This window comes from Salmo salar, chromosome ssa02, assembly GCF_905237065.1.
Source record: "Salmo salar chromosome ssa02, Ssal_v3.1, whole genome shotgun sequence".
NCBI lineage: Eukaryota > Metazoa > Chordata > Actinopteri > Salmoniformes > Salmonidae > Salmo > Salmo salar.
Genome location: NC_059443.1, coordinates 30,790,564 through 30,812,082, shown reverse-complemented (window position 1 = coordinate 30,812,082; position 21,519 = coordinate 30,790,564). Strand labels below are relative to the sequence as shown.

At 45.8% G+C, this 21,519-nt stretch overlaps 1 protein-coding gene across 3 annotated transcripts in view; it reads right to left on the bottom strand.

Moving 5' to 3' along the window:
* Nucleotides 1-21,519, bottom strand: part of LOC106579702 (uncharacterized) — a 27,191-nt gene extending 5,672 nt beyond the window's left edge. The window contains exons 1-10 of one of the 3 annotated variants that reach the window (XM_014159852.2): nt 21,309-21,519; nt 11,412-11,477; nt 5,220-5,240; nt 4,831-5,109; nt 2,485-2,605; nt 2,044-2,219; nt 1,243-1,382; nt 828-975; nt 211-392; nt 24-113 (exon numbers count right to left, since the gene is read on the bottom strand). In XM_014159852.2, coding sequence (XP_014015327.2) covers nt 24-113; nt 211-392; nt 828-975; nt 1,243-1,382; nt 2,044-2,219; nt 2,485-2,605; nt 4,831-5,109; nt 5,220-5,240; nt 11,412-11,463 — 1,209 coding nt within the window. In that variant the 5' untranslated portion in view covers nt 11,464-11,477; nt 21,309-21,519. Of the gene's footprint in view, nt 1-23; nt 114-210; nt 393-827; nt 976-1,242; nt 1,383-2,043; nt 2,220-2,484; nt 2,606-4,830; nt 5,110-5,219; nt 5,241-11,411; nt 11,478-20,323; nt 20,403-21,072; nt 21,201-21,308 lie in introns of those variants that run through there. The other 2 variants (XM_014159843.2, XM_045702100.1) reach the window with 2 other exon arrangements.

Genomic DNA, 21,519 nt, shown 5'->3' with positions numbered 1-21,519 from the left:
ACCACTGCGTCACTAATACTTACTTTAATGTCCACCTCAGTGCTCTGAGACTTCTCTGTGATGTCGATGGACTGGGCTATAGACTCCTCAAACTGAGTAATGTTCTTCACCACCTGGAAACCACACATACATGTTATGTCAAGTGCTGAGCATCATATAGGGAACAGGGTGCCATTTGAGACATCACCAGTGTCTCTGTCTGTGCGGTACCTGTCTGAAGGCATCTCCCTCATCCTCCTTGCCTGCATTTTGGGCAATCTTCTCAATGGCTCGGGCCTTGGCAGCCCTCTTCTTCTGCTTGACCAGGCAGGACAGCAGACACACCAACAGCAGGAGAACCAGGAAGCCCACCAGTGCTATGATTGCCACGTAGAGGGACGGCAGCTTGTAGGCTGGAGGAGAGAGGGGAGGGGGAGGGAAAGTAGGGAGAAGGGAGAAAGAGGGGAGGGAGAGAATATAGAGGGGGAGTGTGGCGAAGGGGAGAGAGGGAGAGGAGAAGAGGAGAAGAGAGATACACAGAGAAGAGAGAGAGATAAAGGGAGAGTAGATAGAGTTGAGAGAGGGGAGAGGTGGTGAGGAGGAGACAGGCGAGAGAAGAAAGAGGTGAAGGGAGGAAAGGAGAGAGAATGTTAATAAATTATTATCTCCTCAACCTCCACTGCCGCATAGACATAAGCCCCCAAGTTGGTTTCAAGTTGGTCGATGACCCTGAACTGGCCAACTCCTCCAATCCATCCCCCTTTCCATCTCCTTCATCCTCCCATCCCTCTCTCCTCCCTACTCCTCTCCTCTGTTCTCCTCTCCTCCCTTCATCCCCCTCTCCTCACCCTCCACTTCCAGGTAGACGTTGGACACAGGAAACCCCAGTATGTCCTTGACCTTGAACTGTCCGACGTCGCTGGCCTTGACCTGGTCCAGAATAACCATAGACGGATCCAGAGAGATCCGCCCCTCCAGATCCAGGTCCGCTGGCACCTATCATCAACCAAGAGCCATGGTAGGTTCAAAAGTTCAATCACTTTACTTCAACAGTGTAAGACGATTTGTATTATTGGCAAATAAAAGTAAATCAATTGGATATAAATATTTGGTAAGACTTCACTTCAAGCCAACAGGTATAATGCATTATAAGATTCTCATAAGCATATATAAGTGATAATGTATTATTACCATCTCCCAGTGCGCTATAGGGAGTAGGATTAGGGTAGAATTTGAGTGATTTTAAATCAGCCGTTCCAGTACCGTTAACTGTCCTCCGTCCAGGATCTGTCTGGTTTGTAAGTCGGAGTCGGGCGTGTAGAACAGACGCACCATGGAGGCATTCAGAATCAGGTTGATCTTCAGGGTGCCCCCGTACGGCAGCTTCACAAAGTTCTGGTGTTCTGAGAGACAGAGGGAGAGAGAGAGAGACAGAAGGGGAGAGAGAGATAGAGAGAAGAGAAGAAGAGAGAGAGAGAGAGAGAGAGGGGGGGTTATTGAATTATGAATTTATGGATTCCATAATGAGAGAAGAGAGGAAGAAGGAGACAAAAGGAAGAGAGGGATAAAGAGACGGGAAGAGAAGAAGATCCAGAGGGAGGGAGAAAAAAGAGAGAGGGGGCAAACAAACAAAACCTTTTGGAACACAATACGCAAAATAGATAACTCACTTCAGAAAATAACACCCATCTGATGCTGGAATTGTTCATGGTGAAACTGCCAACTGTCTGTTTGCAATACTACAACAACAAAGAAGTTACTGCAAACAACAAACACTGTTTTTTCCCCTCTGACATTATTGCACACGCGATAGAAGAGCAGAATATCTACTGCAATTGTTTTACCAGGTTGTGCGGCGCTCCTCACCTCTGCTTCGCCAACAAAACAAATATAATAACAACAGCGGTGGGGCGGACAGTGGCACTGATCCCCTACTGCGGATTCCATCTTTAAACCCACTGATGACTAACATTACAGCGAACTTGCAGCAGGTTGGAAAAAAGATGGAAAAGCCAAGGTAAAGGTTGGCCACAGAAGGTAGAGGGAGGATGAAAACAAATGTACCTTTGACATTTAGGCAGACCTTCCTAATGATCTTCATGTTAGTGTCTCTGATGGTGTAGCTTCCCTCATCAGCGCCTGTCACGGTGTTGAGGGTGACCCGGCGCTCGTTGACACTCAGGCGCCCCTGGTACCCGTCTCTGGAGAGCCCTCCTCGGGTCATCAGCACCAGGGCCGGCCTGGAGGGTTAATGGAGAACCATAATAGAACTTGCTATCACAACAGTCATGATATTGATCAGAATAACAGAACGATATAATGATGGTGTAACAATAATTATCATATTGATAATGCTATCGTGATAACCATGATACTATCATGACAACCACAATAGTATCACAATATCACGATACTACATCGTGATAATCAATGTTGATGGGAGACAGTAAATCCTCCTTTGAGGAAAGCAGAGAAGTTTACATTTTGACAGAGAAACAACTGTACCTGGAAGTCAGGTTGGCCTCCACAGCACTGGGCCTATACTCCAGGGTGATGGGAGCCTCCACCCCCGCCAGCTGGATGTGGAAGTTCTCCCCATACTTAATGTTCTGCTCGTTGGAACAGTCTAAAAGACAGAGAAAGGGGTGGGAGAGGCAGGGACAGTTAGATACAGAGACAGAACAAGAGAAAGAAATGAAGGTATAAAAGGGGAGGACAAGGCGAAAGAGAGGGAGACAAGAGATCAGGAAACAGAGAGAGAGAAACAGAAAGAAAGAAAGACAAAAAGAATGATAGAGAACCATGTGAGAAAAACAGAAGAGAATGACAGAGAGGAGAAGAACAAGAGAGAGAAAAGGAGGATAAAGACAGAAGAAAAACAGCAGGGATGGACGGATGGGAAGGATGAACGGACGGATGGGAGGGATGAACGGACGGATGGGGTGGTTAAATAGCTGCATAATTACTGCCTGGTGTATGAAACATGCTGTTAACTACACACACACCTCCTCTCCACACACTGTTAACTCCATATGGTGCTGTCAAGGCTCCACACAGCTAGCCAGCTCCACACAGCTAGCCAGTTCCACACAGCTAGCCAGCTCCACACAGCTAGCCAGCTGCACACAGTTAACCGCATCATTTGATATCAGACAACTGCATCAACTGATATAGCATTCTGATGCACGAATGCAAAGTCAATGATGTGGCATAAAACCACTGGTTGTTGCGTGCGACTGCAATATAGACAGCCTGGAACGCCAATCCATGCAGAGCAAAGCTCAGTCTTCACAGCATCACTGAGTCATCATTCCTCTCTGACTGTGTGTATCTGTGTCCCAAACGGCATACTATTCCCTATACCTTTTTTTATTTATTTAACTAGGCAAGTCAGTTAAGAACAAATTCTTATTTACAATGACGGCCTACCCCGGCCAAACCCAGATGACGCTGGGCCAATTGTGCGCCACCCTATGGGACTCCCAATCACAGCTGGATGTGATGCAGCCTGGATTCGAACCAGGAACTGCAGTGACTCCTCTTGCACTGAGATGCAGTGCATCTTGCACTGCGCCACTCGGGAGCCCCTATTTGGGCCCTGGTCAAAAGTAGTGCACTGTATAGGGATTAGGGTGCCATTTGGGATGCAAACTGGGTCTTCCTCATCCCATTACAGTCAGATACTTAGTGCTGTTCAGAACATTGCTGCTGCGCTAGCCAAAAGGGCTGTACTACACTAATAAAGCAGTGCTCATGAGTAGCTGTAAAAGGCTTGGTCTGTTGACCGAAGTGACAGCATGATTAAATCATGAAATGAGCGGAAACAAGCTGTGTCTAGACTGAGACAGACAGATGGTTTGAAGTGCACACAGCCACGGTAGCAGGGCAGCATGTTTCAGAGAGAACACCAGTATCAATTTAGTCCTAAGGATTTAGACTGAGCCAAGGCTCCAAAACTCAATGTAAAAAGCACAGTATGTTTGCATCCCAAATGGCACCCTATTTCCTATATTAGTACTTTTAACCAGGGCCCATGGGGATGCAAACTATGGTGTCTTGACGATGAAGATCTTCCAACCGTCCAACCCCCCTCCCAGAAAGCAACTTTCCTTCTTCCAACCCCCCTCCCAGAGAGCAACTTTCCTTCTTCCAACCCCCCTCCCAGAGAGCAACTTTCCTTCTTCCAACCCCCCTCCCAGAGACAACTTTCCTTCTTCCAACCCCCCTCCCAGAGAGCAACTTTCCTTCTTCCAACCCCCCTCCCAGAGAGCAACTTTCCTTCTTCCAATCCCCCTCCCAGAGACAACTTTCCTTTTTCCAACCCCCTCCCAGAGAGCAACTTTCCTTCTTCCAACCCCCCCTCCCAGAGAGCAACTTTCCTTCTTCCAACCCCCCTCCCAGAGACAACTTTCCTTCTTCCAACCCCCCCTCCCAGAGAGCAACTTTCCTTCTTCCAACCCCCTCCCAGAGAGCAACTTTCCTTCTTCCAACCCCCCCTCCCAGAGAGCAACTTTCCTTCTTCCAACCCCCCCTCCCAGAGAGCAACTTTCCTTCTTCCAACCCCCCTCCCAGAGAGCAACTTTCCTTCTTCCAACCCCCCCTCCCAGAGAGCAACTTTCCTTCTTCCAACCCCCCTCCCAGAGAGCAACTTTCCTTCTTCCAACCCCCCCTCCCAGAGAGCAACTTTCCTTCTTCCAACCCCCCCTCCCAGAGAGCAACTTTCCTTCTTCCAACCCCCCTCCCAGAGAGCAACTTTCCTTCTTCCAACCCCCCTCCCAGAGAGCAACTTTCCTTCTTCCAACCCCCCTCCCAGAGAGCAACTTTCCCTCTTCCAACACTCAGACCCCATACCTCTGACGATGAGTGTGATCCGTCGGACCTCTTCGGGCTGTTCGTTTTTCTTCACCGAGTATGTCCCCTCGTCCTCCTCACCCACATTCGCTAGGATCAGGTGACTGAGCTGACTGTTGAGCTTGGCACGGTTACCGACCACGGACCCACCCCGCATCAGGACCACCTCGACCCCCGCCTTGGCATTACTGGGCTGGAACAAAACCTCTGCAGCCAGGGAGGGCAGCTGCAGATGGAAGTCCTCCCCAAAGAACATGGTCTGCTGGGAGTCTTCTTTACCTGGGAGGTGGTGGGAGGGTATGTTTAACATTTCCACAGAAATGCATCACAAAGCTTAGTACTATATCATAACTAATGATGCATTGATAACAGATGGCAGGGATGCTTACCTTTCAAAGGGGCCATCAGAGCTATGGACAAAGAGAAAAGAGGTTGGTGTGATTTCAGAATTATGCATAGAAATGTAATTCATCAAAAATGTTAGATATATGACCGATAACTATACTGTGTCATAAGTACCCAAAAGAAACAAAAATGATGGTTGTGTCTATTACTCCTCCTGGTGGATTATTCCACACACTGAACCTGTACACACTGAACCTGTACACACTGAACCTGTAAACACTGAACCTGTACACACTGAACCTGTAAACACTGAACCTGTACACACTGAACCTGTAAACACTGAACCTGTAAACACTGAACCTGTAAACACTGAACCTGTACACACTGAACCTGTACACACTGAACCTGTACACACTGAACCTGTACACACTGAACCTGCACAAACTGAACCTGCACAAACTGAACCTGCAAACACTGAACCTGTAAACACTGAACCTGTACACACTGAACCTGTACACACTGAACCTGTACACACTGAACCTGCACACACTGAACCTGTACACACTGAACCTGTTTTTACATTGAACCTGTACACACTGAACCTGTACACACTGAACCTGTACACACTGAACCTGCACAAACTGAACCTGCACAAACTGAACCTGCAAACACTGAACCTGTAAACACTGAACCTGTACACACTGAACCTGTACACACTGAACCTGTACACACTGAACCTGCACACACTGAACCTGTACACACTGAACCTGTTTTTACATTGAACCTGTACACACTGAACCTGTACACACTGAACCTGTACACACTGAACCTGTACACACTGAACCTGCACACACTGAACCTGTACACACTGAACCTGTTTTTACATTGAACCTGTACACACTGAACCTGTACACACTGAACCTGCACACACTGAACCTGTACACACTGAACCTGTTTTTACATTGAACCTGTACACACTGAACCTGTACACACTGAACCTGTACACACTGAACCTGTACAAACTGAACCTGTACAAACTGAACCTGCACACACTGAACCTGTACACACTGAACCTGCACACACTGAACCTGCACACACTGAACCTGCACACACTGAACCTGTACACACTGAACCTGCACACACTGAACCTGTAAACACTGAACCTGTACAAACTGAACCTGCACACACTGAACCTGTAAACACTGAACCTGCACACACTGAACCTGTACACACTGAACGTGTACACACTGAACCTGTAAACACTGAACCTGTACAAATTGAACCTGTACACACTGAACCTGTACAAACTGAACCTGCACACACTGAACCTGTACACACTGAACCTGTTTTTACATTGAACATGTACACACTGAACCTGTACACACTGAACCTGTTTTTACATTGAACATGTACACACTGAACCTGTACAAACTGAACCTGTACACACAGAACCTGTACAAATTGAACCTGCACACACTGAACCTGTACACACTGAACCTGTTTTTACATTGAACCTGTACACACTGAACCTGTACAAACTGAACCTGTACACACTGAACCTGTACACACTGAACCTGTACACACTGAACCTGCACACACTGAACCTGTACACACTGAACCTATTTTTACATTGAACCTGTACACACTGAACCTGTACACACTGAACCTGTACACACTGAACCTGCACACACTGAACCTGTACACACTGAACCTGTACACACTGAACCTGCACACACTGAACCTGTAAACACTGAACCTGTACACACTGAACCTGTACACACTGAACCTCTACAAACTGAACCTGCACACACTGAACCTGTACACACTGAACCTGCACACACTGAACCTGTAAACACTGAACCTGTACACACTGAACCTGTACACACTGAACCTGTACACACTGAACCTGTACACACTGAACCTGTTTTTACATTGAACCTGTACACACTGAACCTGTACACACTGAACCTGTACACACTGAACCTGTAAACACTGAACCTGCACACACTGAACCTGTACACACTGAACCTGTTTTTACATTGAACCTGTACACACTGAACCTGTACACACTGAACCTGTACACACTGAACCTGCACACACTGAACCTGTACAAACTGAACCTGCACACACTGAACCTGTACACACTGAACCTGTACACACTGAACCTGTAAACACTGAACCTGTAAACACTGAACCTGTAAACACTGAACCTGCACACACTGAACCTGTACACACTGAACCTGTACACACTGAACCTGTAAACACTGAACCTGCACACACTGAACCTGTACACACTGAACTTTTACACACTGAACCTTTACAAACTGAACCTGTTTTTACATTGAACCTGTACACACTGAACCTGTACAAACTGAACCTGTACACACTGAACCTGTACACACTGAACCTGTACACACTGAACCTGTACAAACTGAACCTGTACAAACTGAACCTGCACACACTGAACCTGTACACACTGAACCTGTTTTTACATTGAACCTGTACACACTGAACCTGTACACACTGAATCTGTTTTTACATTGAACCTGTACACACTGAACCTGTACAAACTGAACCTGTACACACTGAACCTGTACAAACTGAACCTGCACACACTGAACCTGCACACACTGAACCTGTACACACTGAACCTGTACACACTGAACCTGTACACACTGAACCTGTTTTTACATTGAACCTGTACACACTGAACCTGTACAAACTGAACCTGTACAAACTGAACCTGCCCACACTGAACCTGTACACACTGAACCTGTACACACTGAACCTGTTTTTACATTGAACCTGTACACACTGAACCTGTACAAACTGAACCTGTACACACTGAACCTGTACAAACTGAACCTGCACACACTGAACCTTTACAAACTGAACCTGTACACACTGAACCTGCACACACCGAACCTGTACAGACTGAACCTGTACACACTGAACCTGTACACACTGAACCTGTAAACACTGAACCTGTACACACTGAACCTGTAAACACTGAACCTGTACACACTGAACCTGTTTTTACATTGAACCTGTACACACTGAACCTGTACACACTGAACCTGTTTTTACATTGAACCTGTACACACTGAACCTGTACAAACTGAACCTGTACACACTGAACCTGTACACACTGAACCTGCACACACTGAACCTGCACACACTGAACCTGTACACACTGAACCTGTACACACTGAACCTGTACACACTGAACCTGTACACACTGAACCTGTTTTTACATTGAACCTGTACACACTGAACCTGTACAAACTGAACCTGTACAAACTGAACCTGCACACACTGAACCTGTACACACTGAACCTGTACACACTGAACCTGTACACACTGAACCTGTTTTTACATTGAACCTGTACACACTGAACCTGTACAAACTGAACCTGTACACACTGAACCTGTACAAACTGAACCTGCACACACTGAACCTGCACACACTGAACCTGTACACACTGAACCTTTACAAACTGAACCTGTACACACTGAACCTGCACACACCGAACCTGTACAGACTGAACCTGTACACACTGAACCTGCACACACTGAACCTGTAAACACTGAACCTGTACACACTGAACCTGTACACACTGAACCTGTACAAACTGAACCTGTACACACTGAACCTGCACACACTGAACCTGTACACACTGAACCTGTCCACACTGAACCTGTACACACTGAACCTCTACAAACTGAACCTGCACACACTGAACCTGCACACACTGAACCTGTAAACACTGAACCTGTACACACTGAACCTGTAAACACTGAACCTGTAAACACTGAACCTGTACACACTGAACCTGTTTTTACATTGAACCTGTACACACTGAACCTGTACAAACTGAACCTGTACACACTGAACCTGTACAAACTGAACCTGCACACACTGAACCTGCACACACTGAACCTGTACACACTGAACCTGTACAAACTGAACCTGCACACACTGAACCTGCACACACTGAACCTGTACACACTGAACCTTTACAAACTGAACCTGTACACACTGAACCTGCACACACCGAACCTGTACAGACTGAACCTGTACACACCGAACCTGTACACACTGAACCTGCACACACTGAACCTGTAAACACTGAACCTGTACACACTGAACCTGTACACACTGAACCTGTAAACACTGAACCTCTACACACTGAACCTGTACACACTGAACCTGTACACACTGAACCTGCACACACTGAACCTGCACACACTGAACCTGTACACACTGAACCTGTTTTTACATTGAACCTGTACACACTGAACCTGTACACACTGAACCTGTACACACTGAACCTGTAAACACTGAACCTGCACACACTGAACCTGTACACACTGAACCTGTTTTTACATTGAACCTGTACACACTGAACCTGTACACACTGAACCTGTACACACTGAACCTGTACACACTGAACCTGTTTTTACACTGACCTGTACACACTGAACCTGTACACACTGAACCTGTACACACTGAACCTGTTTTTACACTGAACCTGTACACTCTGAACCTGAACACACTGAACCTGAACACACTGAACCTGAACACACTGAACCTGTACACACTGAACCTGAACACACTGAACCTGTTTTTACACTGAACCTGTACACACTGAACCTGCACACACTGAACCTGTACACACTGAACCTGTACACACTGAACCTTTACACACTGAACCTGCACACACTGAACCTGTAAACACTGAACCTGTTTTTACACTGAACCTGTACACACTGAACCTGTACACACTGAACCTGTACACACTGAACCTGTTTTTACACTGAACCTGTACACACTGAACCTGTACACACTGAACCTGCACACACTGAACCTGTTCTTACACTGAACCTGTTTTTACACTGAACCTGCACACAATGAACCTGCGCACACTGAACCTGTACACACTGAACCTGTACACACTGAACCTGTACACACACACACACACACACACACACACACACACACACACACACACACACACTACTCTGGACAGCTCCACACTACTCTGGACACACACACTACTCTGGACACACACACTACTCTGGACAGCTCCACACTGCTCTGGACAGCTCCACACTACCCTGGACAGCTCCACACTACTCTGGACAGCTCCACACCCCTCTGGACAGCTCCACACTATTCTGGACACACACACTACTCTGAACAGCTCCACATTACTCTGGACACACACACCACTCTGGACAGCTCCACACCGCTCTGGACAGCTCCACACTACTCTGGACAGCTCCACACTACTCTGGACAGCTCCACACTACTCTGGACACACACACCGCTCTGGACAGCTCCACACTGCTCTGGACAGCTCCACACTACTCTGGACAGCTCCACACTACTCTGGACAGCTCCACACTGCTCTGGACAGCTCCACACTGCTCTGGACAGCTCCACACTACTCTGGACAGCTCTACACTGCTCTGGACAGCTCCACACTACTCTGGACAGCTCCACACTACTCTGGACAGCTCCACACTACTCTGGACAGCTCCACATTGCTCTGGACAGCTCCACACTACTCTGGACAGCTCCACACTGCTCTGGACAGCTCCACACTACTCTGGACAGTTCCACACTGCTCTGGGCTCTGGACAGCTCCACACTACTCTGGACAGCTCCACACTATTCTGGACAGCTCCACACTACTCTGGACAGCTCCACACTGCTCTGGACAGCTCCACACTACTCTGGACAGCTCCACACTACTCTGGACAGCTCCACACTGCTCTGGACAGCTCCACACTACTCTGGACAGTTCCACACTACTCTGGACAGCTCCACACTGCTCTGGACAGCTCCACACTACTCTGGACAGCTCCACACTATTCTGGACAGCTCCACACTACTCTGGACAGCTCCACACTGCTCTGGACAGCTCCACACTACTCTGGACAGCTCCACACTGCTCTGGACAGCTCCACACTACTCTGACAGCTCCACACTGCTCTGGACAGCTCCACACTACTCTGGACAGCTCCACACTGCTCTGGACAGCTCCACACTGCTCTGGACAGCTCCACACTACTCTGGACAGCTCCACACTGCTCTGGACAGCTCCACATAACTCAACTGAATCAGAGATGGATGACTGCTACCGTCACATTACCCCTTTGGGCCTCAATAAGGTATTATCTCATGTGACCTTATCATATCTGGTCATACATCTCTGGGCTTAACGACATACCTGAGCAGAGCAGCAAGCTCAGCACCACCACACTGACTGTCTTCATCTTCATCAGATCTCCTGGCTCTGGAAAGAAGGAGAGATGAAGGGAAGATAAGATAAAGGAAAGATTGAGTATAAACAAAAATGGTGTTTGATAAGTGGCACATTAGAATAGAATGCCTCTCTATTTCCATCTCTCTCTCTGTGCCCTCCACATCCTCTTCTCCTCCCTCATTTGTTCTTTCTGTGTCTCCATCTGATTGTGTTTGGCTGGGTGTGGGTGAGGGTGAGGGAGGTGCTCCCTTAGCTAATTCATAGATAATGATATAATGTTGTGGTGGTGACATCATCTCATGCCCGTCTGAAAGCACATATACATGCCCGTCTGAAGTTTGCCAATGAACAGCTGAATGATTCAGAGGACAACTGGGTGAAAGTGTTGTGGTCTTTGGCATCAACTCAAGGAATGACCCCAAGAACGCCATCCCCACCGTCAAACATGGAGGTGGAAACATTATGCTTTGGGGGTGTTTTTCTGCTAAGGGGACAGGACAACTTCACTGCATCAAAGGGATGATGGACGGGGCCATGTACCGTCAAATCTTGGGTGAGAACCTCCTTCCCTCAGCCAGGGCATTGAAAATGGGTCGTGGATGGGTATTCCAGCATGACAATGACCCAAAACACAAAAATGATGGTTGTGTCTGTTACTCCCCGATCATCGTCCCTTTGATGCGGTGAAGTTGTCCTGTCCCCTTAGCAGAAAAACACCCCCAAAGCATAATGTTTCCACCTCCATGTTTGACGGTGGGGATGGCGTTCTTGGGGTCATAGGCAGCATTCCTCCTCCTCCAAACACGGCGAGTGGAGTTGATGCCAAAGAGCTCCATTTTGGTCTCATCTGACCACAACACTTTCACCCGCTTGTCCTCTGAATTATTCAGATGTTCATTGGCAAACTTCAGACGGGCATGTATATGTGCCTTCTTGAGCAGGGGGACCTTGCGGGCGCTGCAGGATTTCAGTCCTTCACGGCGTAGTGTGTTACCAATTGTTTTCTTGGTGACTATGGTCCCAGCTGTCTTGAGATCATTGACAAGATCCTCCCGTTTAGTTCTGGGCTGATTCCTCACCGTTCTCATGATCATTGCAACTCCACGAGGTGAGATCTTGCATGGAGCCCCAGGCCGAGGGAGATTGACAGTTCTTTTGTGTTTCTTCCATTTGCGAATAATCGCACCAACTGTTGTCACCTTCTCACCAAGCTGCTTGGCGATGGTCTTGTAGCCCAATCCAGCCTTGTGTAGGTCTACAATCTTGTCCCTGACATCCTTGGAGAGCTCTTTGGTCTTGGCCGTGGTGGAGAGTTTGGAATCTGATTGATTGATTGCTTCTGTGGACAGGTGTCTTTTATACAGGTAACAAGCTGAGATTAGGAGCACTCCTTTTAAGAGTGTGCTCCTAATCTCAGCTCGTTACCTCTATAAAAGACACCTGGGAGCCAGAAATCTTTCTGATTGAGAGGAGGTCAAATACTTATTTCCCTCATTAAAATGCAAATCAATTTATAACATTTTTGACATTCGTTTTTCTGGATTTTTTTGTTGTTATTCTGTCTCTCACTGTTCAAATAAACCTACCATTAAAATTATAGACTGATCATTTCTTTGTCAGTGGGCAAACGTACAAAATCAGCAGGGGATCAAATACTTTTTTCCCTCACTGTAGCTTGACTGACTTCACCAGAGGAGTGAATGCAGTGTGTGTGTGTGTGTGTGTGTGTGTGTGTGTGTGTGTGTGTGTGTGTGTGTGTGTGTGTGTGTGTGTGTGTGTGTGTGTGTGTGTGTGTGTGTGTGTGTGTTCCTCTGATCCTAACGGTCATCCCAAAGTTTCTTCCTCCTCTCTGATATCTTTGAAAAAATACATCTTTCCCCCCTTCCATGTCAGATCATGAAAGCAATCCAACAAACCAGTCACGTTATATCAGTCATGTTCAAAGTATTCCAACAGGGCCAAGGTTTTTCATCCACTGACGACTGTCAACCCTTGACTACTTTAAGAAAAAACGCTCAGTAGATATTTTGCTGCATTGAATCCCTACACCTGATGTCCAGGGGAATTCAATTTACCACCAATGCAAAAAGTTTGATGTTATAATTTGACATGTACAAACGATAGTCTGCAGTGCAGCACCTCCCCTGTTCCAAGATACAAACTAGCACAGTGCTCATGTAGCGTAAATAGTTCCCAATTCAATTCCAATAGTTGATTTACGCTACCAAGCTGCAAGCAAGTGGGGCTTTAAGATTGAAAGATACATGAACTTATTGCAACAACAACAACAACAACAACAACAACAACCTATTCTTTTTCATATTCCCTCCCCTTTAAAGGCACACTGGAGCTTGTTTGCGGTTTTGAACTAGGGGTGTATTCATTAGTGCTCACCATAGCAAGCCGTAGCAAAAGGTTATGCAACAGAAAGGTTTTGCAAAGAAAAGGAGTGTTTCTTATTGGACATGTTCAGGTTAGTCCTTCCCGTTTTGGCCTGTTAGTGTCTGTTTGGTTCCTGGATAATACACCCAAGGACGCCATAGGCTCCCACTGAATCCCAGACAGGGACTGGTATATTGATTAGGTGTCAGTGAACATGCCTGAATTAAAACAGTCTGGGAATAATTAATGGTAATTGGGACTGGGGGGAGCTGGGGAATTGCTTGGCTGGGTGTCACGACTTCTGCCGAAGTCGATGCCCCCTCCTTGTTCGAGTGGTGCTCGGCGGTCGACGTCACCGGTCTTCTAGCCATCATTGATCCATTTTTCATTTTCCATTGGTTTTGTCTTGTCTTCCTACACACCTGGTTCCAATCCCATTAATTACATGCTCTGTATTTAACCCTCTGTTTCCCCCTCATGTCTTTGTCGGAGATTGTTTGGTGTTATTATGTTTGTGTATTTTGTATAGGTGTGCGACGGGTATGTTTACCCATGTTTATTTGATGTACGCTGATATTGGAGTTTGTTTTAAAAATATATGAAACTACTCCAATTATATGAAGTTGGTTTCTCCTGCGCCTGACTTCCCTGCCACCTACACACACGAAGATGACACTGGGTTTCAAACAGAGATCCACCTTTTCCCTAATTACAGCCTGTTTGCTACAGCAGGAAAATAATCCTGCAGCAACAGGAAATGTGAATTATTATGTGGATTATAATTAATGGACATTTTTGTAGGGGTTGATACATTTTTCATTAGGGCAAATCAAGTCTGAAATTTCAAAGTGGAAATTACAAACTTCAGAATCCCTTTGAAACCTCAAATACACTACACATTTTAAATGTCCTGCATAGAAGGAAAGTTATTCTGCAACAGGTTGATCAAATGAAGATCCTACATCTGTAGCGGCAGATTTAACTAGTTCCCCTGAGTCAGGGGAATGGCATGCCATTGAGGTGCTGAGATTAAGCAGCAAAGCGTTCACCCTCCCAACAACCATTCTGCAACAGGATGCTTAATCACTGTAAGACACTGTGATCCCGAACGCTAGAGATGAAAGGAGATAGCATTTAGACACAGGCCTGAACTGTTGGGTGTGTGTGTGTGTGTGTGTGTGTGTGTGTGTGTGTGTGTGTGTGTGTGTGTGTGTGTGTGTGTGTGTGTGTGTGTGTGTGTGTGTGTGTGTGTGTGTGTGTGTGTGTGTGTGTGTGTGTGTGTGTGTGTGTGTGAAAGAGAGAGAGAGAGAGAGAATGTGTGTACAAAGCAGGAAGCATTAAGCCATCTGCAGAGACCTGATCTGTTGGCAGGAGCAGAAAACCTGCTGCTCTCATTTGTTAATGAGGACAATTAGCATGTGATAATGTCATAATTCCCCAACCACCATCTCTCTCTGCTACGAGACACTCTTATCCAATCTTCTCCTCTCTCTGTTTCTCTCTCTCCCTTTCTCTCCCAGCCTCTTACACCCTGCACTGGGCAGTGAGCCGAGCCACTACCATAGCCTGAAAGCACAGTCATTTTATTAAATCTGAAACAAAAGACAGGACACAGCGGAGCCCCAGAGGAGAGGGTCCCTCAGACAACACCAGCAACAAGCACACATCAGTTGTGACACCTTGGTTCGGCCATGTCCTGTCTGTATAGGTTGATTCTGCCGGGACATGGCGTTGGGGACACCTTGGTTCGGCCATGTCCTGTCTGTATAGGTTGATTCTGCCGGGACATGGCGTTGGGGACACCTTGGTTCGGCCATGTCCTGTCTGTATAGGTTGATTCTGCCGGGACATGGCGTTGGGGACACCTTGGTTCGGCCATGTCCTGTCTGTATAGGTTGATTCTGCCGGGACATGGCGTTGGGGACACCTTGGTTCGGCCATGTTCTGTCTGTATAGGTTGATTCTGCCGGGACATGGCGTTGGGGACACCTTGGTTCGGCCATGTCCTGTCTGTATAGGTTGATTCTGCCGGGACATGGCGTTGGGGACACCTTGGTTCGGCCATGTCCTGTCTGTATAGGTTGATTCTGCCGGGACATGGCGTTGGGGACACCTTGGTTCGGCCATGTTCTGTCTGTATAGGTTGATTCTGCCGGGACATGGCGTTGGGGACACCTTGCTGTGTTCTTATTACTGAACAATTACATGCTAATAAAAACATGTATTTTCTTACAACTGCATTGTTGGTTAAGGGCTTGTAAGTAAACATTTCACTGTAAGGTCTACACCTGTTGTATTCAGCATTTCACTGTAAGGTCTACAACACCTGTTGTATTCAGCATTTCACTGTAAGGTCTACACCTGTTGTATTCAGCATTTCACTGTAAGGTCTACTACACCTGTTGTATTCAGCATTTCCCTGTAAGGTCTACTACACCTGTTGTATTCAGCATTTCACTGTAAGGTCTACTACACCTGTTGTATTCAGCATTTCACTGTAAGGTCTACACCTGTTGTATTCAGCATTTCACTGTAAGGTCTACACCTGTTGTATTCAGCGCATGACAAATCAAATGTGATGTGATGTTATATCATAATGTGTGAACACAGGGGTGTGAAACATGTTTATCTTTGTGTCACTACAGCACATAAGGGGAATGTATCTGTGCTGTTGTTTTTAGAGGACCTGTGAAGCAAATAATCCAAGATCTTCTACTCCATTTAAGGAGGGAAAAAAAATGTTTGAATCATTTGGGGCCAGAACCTTACAAAAAATCACATGTGAAAGGAACACGTGAAAAAACATGTGGTGTATGGACACGTGTGAACACAGGTGTAAACAAATCAGGTGAAATATGTCACATGTAAAATAAAAACATTCACGTGAGTCAGACACATAGTTTTCGGACACTTGTGACATTTCACATACATTTTCACATGTGAACAAATCACGTGAAAAATGTAATGTGGGAAAAGCAGACATGTGAGTCAGACGTGGTTTTAGGACAAATTTGACATGTTTTTTTGTAAGGGAAACAACACCCTGGTGCTCGCCTCACTGGGTTTACAGTGACACACACACACACACACAAACACACACACACACACACACACACACACACACACACACACACACACACACACACACACACACACACACACACACACACACACACACACACACACACACACACACACACACACACACACACACACACACAAACACGCCTCCTCTCCTTTGGGCTTTTAACCATGGGCTGCCGGACTGGGCCATCTGCTATCCTTCACTCCCTCCCTCTTTTCCTCCCTTCCTCTTTCTGTATCTCTCTCTCTTTCTGTCCCCTATTCACCTAGACTTCTCTATCTGTCACTCTATATCTGTCACTCTCTCTTCCTTCCTCAGTCCCTCTCTATCAGTCCCTCTCTATCTGTCACTCTCTTCCTTCCTCAGTCCCTCTCTATCAGTCCCTCTATATCTGTCACTCTATATCTGTCACTCTCTTCCTTCCTCAGTCCCTCTCTATCTGTCATGTATTTCACTCTCTTTTTACTGCCACTCTCTCTTTATTTCATTTTCCTGCCTCCCTTTTTCTCTCTGTTTCTTCCCACATATCTTATCCTCTTTCCCTCCCTGCATCATCTCCTCATCAATCTTCCAATTTGTCCCTTTCTCTCTTTTTTTCTGTCTGACTCAGCTGTTACTTTCTCTCCTCTCCTGCTTTCTGTCCTTCTATCTTTTCTCATTCTATTTCCTGTTCTGCCTCATGCCACTCTCTCTATCCCTCTCTTCTCTCTGCCTTCTCTCTCTTTATTTCCCATTCCATTTCTGCTATGCCTCTTCTGTCCTTCCCTCTCTTTCTTCTTTTCTCCACTCCGTCTGTTTCTCTCCCTCCCTCTCTCTTTCTCCTCTCATGCCCCCTTTCACCCTCTCCTCCTCCTTATCTTACATAATCTCAGCTCCAGCAGCATCCCACTCTGAACTCAAAGACTGTGTCTGTCTTCATCTGAAATGGGGGATTTGTTCCAAATGGCACCCTATTCACTATGTATTCCACTACTTTTGACCAGGGTCCATACAGCTCTGATCAAAAGTAGGGCACTATAAAGGGAATAGGGTGCCATTTGGGAAGCTGCCTTTGAGTCTCTGGTCACTGAGAAGGGAGAGAGGAGGAGGTACAGACAGGTCTTTGTTGAGCTCCTTTAAATTGGCGGAAAAGTCTTCAATGACTGCAGATGCATGAACCCCACAAAGATGTCTCTGTCTGTCTGTCCTTCATTCCTTCACATTCACATCATTTCCTTCATTCTCCTTGGCTTACATAACCCCAGTGGTCGGTGCATCTATCCCCTAATACTTCTGTCACTGTAATGAAGGCAAAGTATCCAGTCAGGCTACAAGGAAATGCACACCCCAAACACACACACACACACACACACACACACACACACACACACACACACACACACACACACACACACACACACACACACACACACACACACACACACACTTGTCCATAAATCCCATAGACACAAACACACATGACCAACATTTGCTTCCTCTCACCCCCTTTCCCTCCTCTCCTCCCTCACCAGAAAATACATTCCTAAATCATGAAGTGTCAGAAAAGCAAAAGGTATCACTGCGCCAACAGAACAGGACACAGGCTGAATGTTTACTTTAGGTGGTTTACTGGAGGTCATGGGTTTCTGGTTAGTTAAAATGACAATGGGTGCATCTCAATAGTCTGAAGAGGCTTCCTCTCTTTGTCTCCTTTCCTTCATCTGCTCTGATGAGTGTAAAACTACTTGATAGGTGAAAGCAGATTCCCAACAATACACATCAACCATATTGCTTTTATCCATCCTGTGGCAAGGAGACAGATAAAGGAAAGGAGACAAGGGGAAAAAGCCACTTTAGACTGTTGAGGTGCAGCCCTGGGCTGCCTGCCTGGAAGTGTGGTGTAAATCAAAATGGATGATGGATGAGGTCTCATATCACACAGACATAGACTGACTCTTCATTTATCCACTGCCTTCCCTTCTTTAAGTACTCTAAAAATATTCTCTCTATCTCTCTCTCTGTCTAGGTCCATGTCTCTATCTCACTGTACAGTTGAAGTTGGAAGTTTACATACACCTTAGCCAAATACATTTGAACTCAGTTTTTCACAATTCCTGACATTTAATCCTACAACTTTGGAAGTATGCTTGGGGTCATTGTCCATTTGGAAGACCCATTTGTGACCAAGCTTTAACTTCCTGATTGATGTCTTGAGATGTTGCTTCAGTATATCCACATAATTTCCCCTCCTCATGATGCCATCTATTTTGTGAAGTGCTCCAGTCCCTCCTGCAGCAAAGTACCCTCACAACATGATGCTGTCACCCCTGTGTTTCACGGTTGGGATGGTGTTCTTCGGCTTGCAAGCCTCCCCTTTTTCCTCCAAACATAATGATGGTCATTATGGCCAAACAGTTCTATTTTTGTTTCATCAGACCAGAGGACATTTCTCCAAAAAGTATGATCTTTGTCCCCATGTGCAGTTGCAAACCGTAGTCTGGCTTTTTGATGGAGGTTTTGGAGCAGTGGCTTCTTCCTTGCTGAGCAGCCTTTCGGGATATGTCAATATAGGACTCGTTTTAATGTGGATATAGATACTTTTGTACCTGTAAACAATTGTTGGAAAAATGACTTGTGTCATGCACAAAGTAGATGTCCTAACCGACTTGCCAAAACTATAGTTTTTTAACAAGAAATGTGTGGAGTTGTTGAAAAACAAGTTTTAATGACTCCAACCTAAGTGTATGTAAACTTCCGACTTCAACTGTATTTCTCTTTCTTTCCCTCTCTCTATGTGTCTTTTTCTCTATCCCTCTTTCTCTCAATCACTCTCTGTCTTTCTCTCTCTGTATTTCTCCCTCTCTCTCAGCCCCCCTCTCAGTCTCTCTCTCTCTTATATATATATATATATATATATATGAAAGGAGTGGACAGGTTTCCACCATATTGCTTTCACCTGTCAGATCTTGTCAGATCATAGGTCATGAGGGGGAGGAGAGCTCCAGTAAATGTCCTTATCCTCAACTCATCATTGTCTTTCAAGTGAGGACATAGAAAGACAACTCACAGATGAGATGTAGCTTCATCATTTCCTAATGGTGACAGTTGAAAATAGGTCATTACAGGCTCTAGTAAAAAATCTATCATCACTTCCAGTTTACAGTCTTCCAATAAAAATATATATGTGCCAAATTAGAGACAGAGAGGAAAAACAAATAGGTGTGTAACGTGTTTCTATCTTAACCAGAACATATTAAAAGAATGCCCTCCCAACAGTAACAAGACATGGTTATATTCCCACATCTTTTGATTAAAGTGTCCTTGTGTACAAGACAAACACGTGTTGCATAAAATCCCAACAGATAAACCTCAGAGCTTAAAAAGGCTTGAATTGCAGTGACAGCGCACACTGTACTATACTGCCATGTACCTGAACTGTTGGCAATTGTAACATGCAGGCAGCGCAGACTCAGGCCACCATATGTCATCAACATATAAACGGCGGGGGCGACACCGTACAGCACCCGAGTCAGCAGCGCGCCGGTACAGGCTGCAGGAGCACATCGTTCAATTTAGAATGGATGGATGCTTTAAAAATAAAGGATTCAGTACAGTCTTAAACATTCGATAAAAAAAGAATAGTCCTACATATTAAGATATACTGATTAGAGACAGGATCCGTAGACTACTCATTTGCATTGATTAGATGTGTATTATGCATCAATAATCTCACATGGCCAAACTGAGTCATACAATTCATCTCTACATGAATTAACAGGTACTGCGAATTAAGGCGACATATTGCATTCCATGATGGGAATATTCAGGGATATTTCAAATAACATATCCTATTGCATATCCCTGTTAGGCTACATTGTTTCAGTGATTTTTTCTTGTCATAGGCTATGGCTCAAATTCTGAAGCAATGTCTTACATTAGGCTATAGGCCTAATCTAAATGGTCATAAATAGGGATAGGCATTGGACCGGCACTAGTCTATCCAACCTGTGTAGCCTAATGATTGCCCCCTTGTGTGGCATTCTGTAGAGCAGACTGTGAAATTAGCATGGTAATACATTATTGAAGACGTGTCCCATCATACCACCATCCCGATGATGCGCATAGTCTGTTTAATCGTTCCCCTCAATAAACGTGACAACCTAATCACAATTGTCTCACCTTTCATCTTCTCCGGAACAAGCACGCCCTGTTTTCATCCAATAAAGCCCTTATCAGATAATAATCGGCTATTAACCTAACATCTCAATATGCGGTAAAGCAAACAGACACCCTCACGAGCATCTCACCAAAAACTGCAGAATTTAACCCGTCACGCACCAGGCGGCGAATTTATTTTTTAGAATCTCATCACATCCACCACATGTAAGAAATAATTATCACCTTAGCTCACTCACCTTTAAATTCACACTATCTCCTCCGTATTAGCAGAGTAGGCAACGTTATAACGGGATTGTAGGAGGAGAAATATGTAGCCTTGCCTATTGATGCATGTATTTCTCTCCCGTCTTGGCGTCACCCTCCCTCTCAACCTCGCCCCCCAAGAGCAGCACTTGACGACTGGGGCTGAACATTTGGAAGATGCTAAGAATATATCGGCTTTTGCTC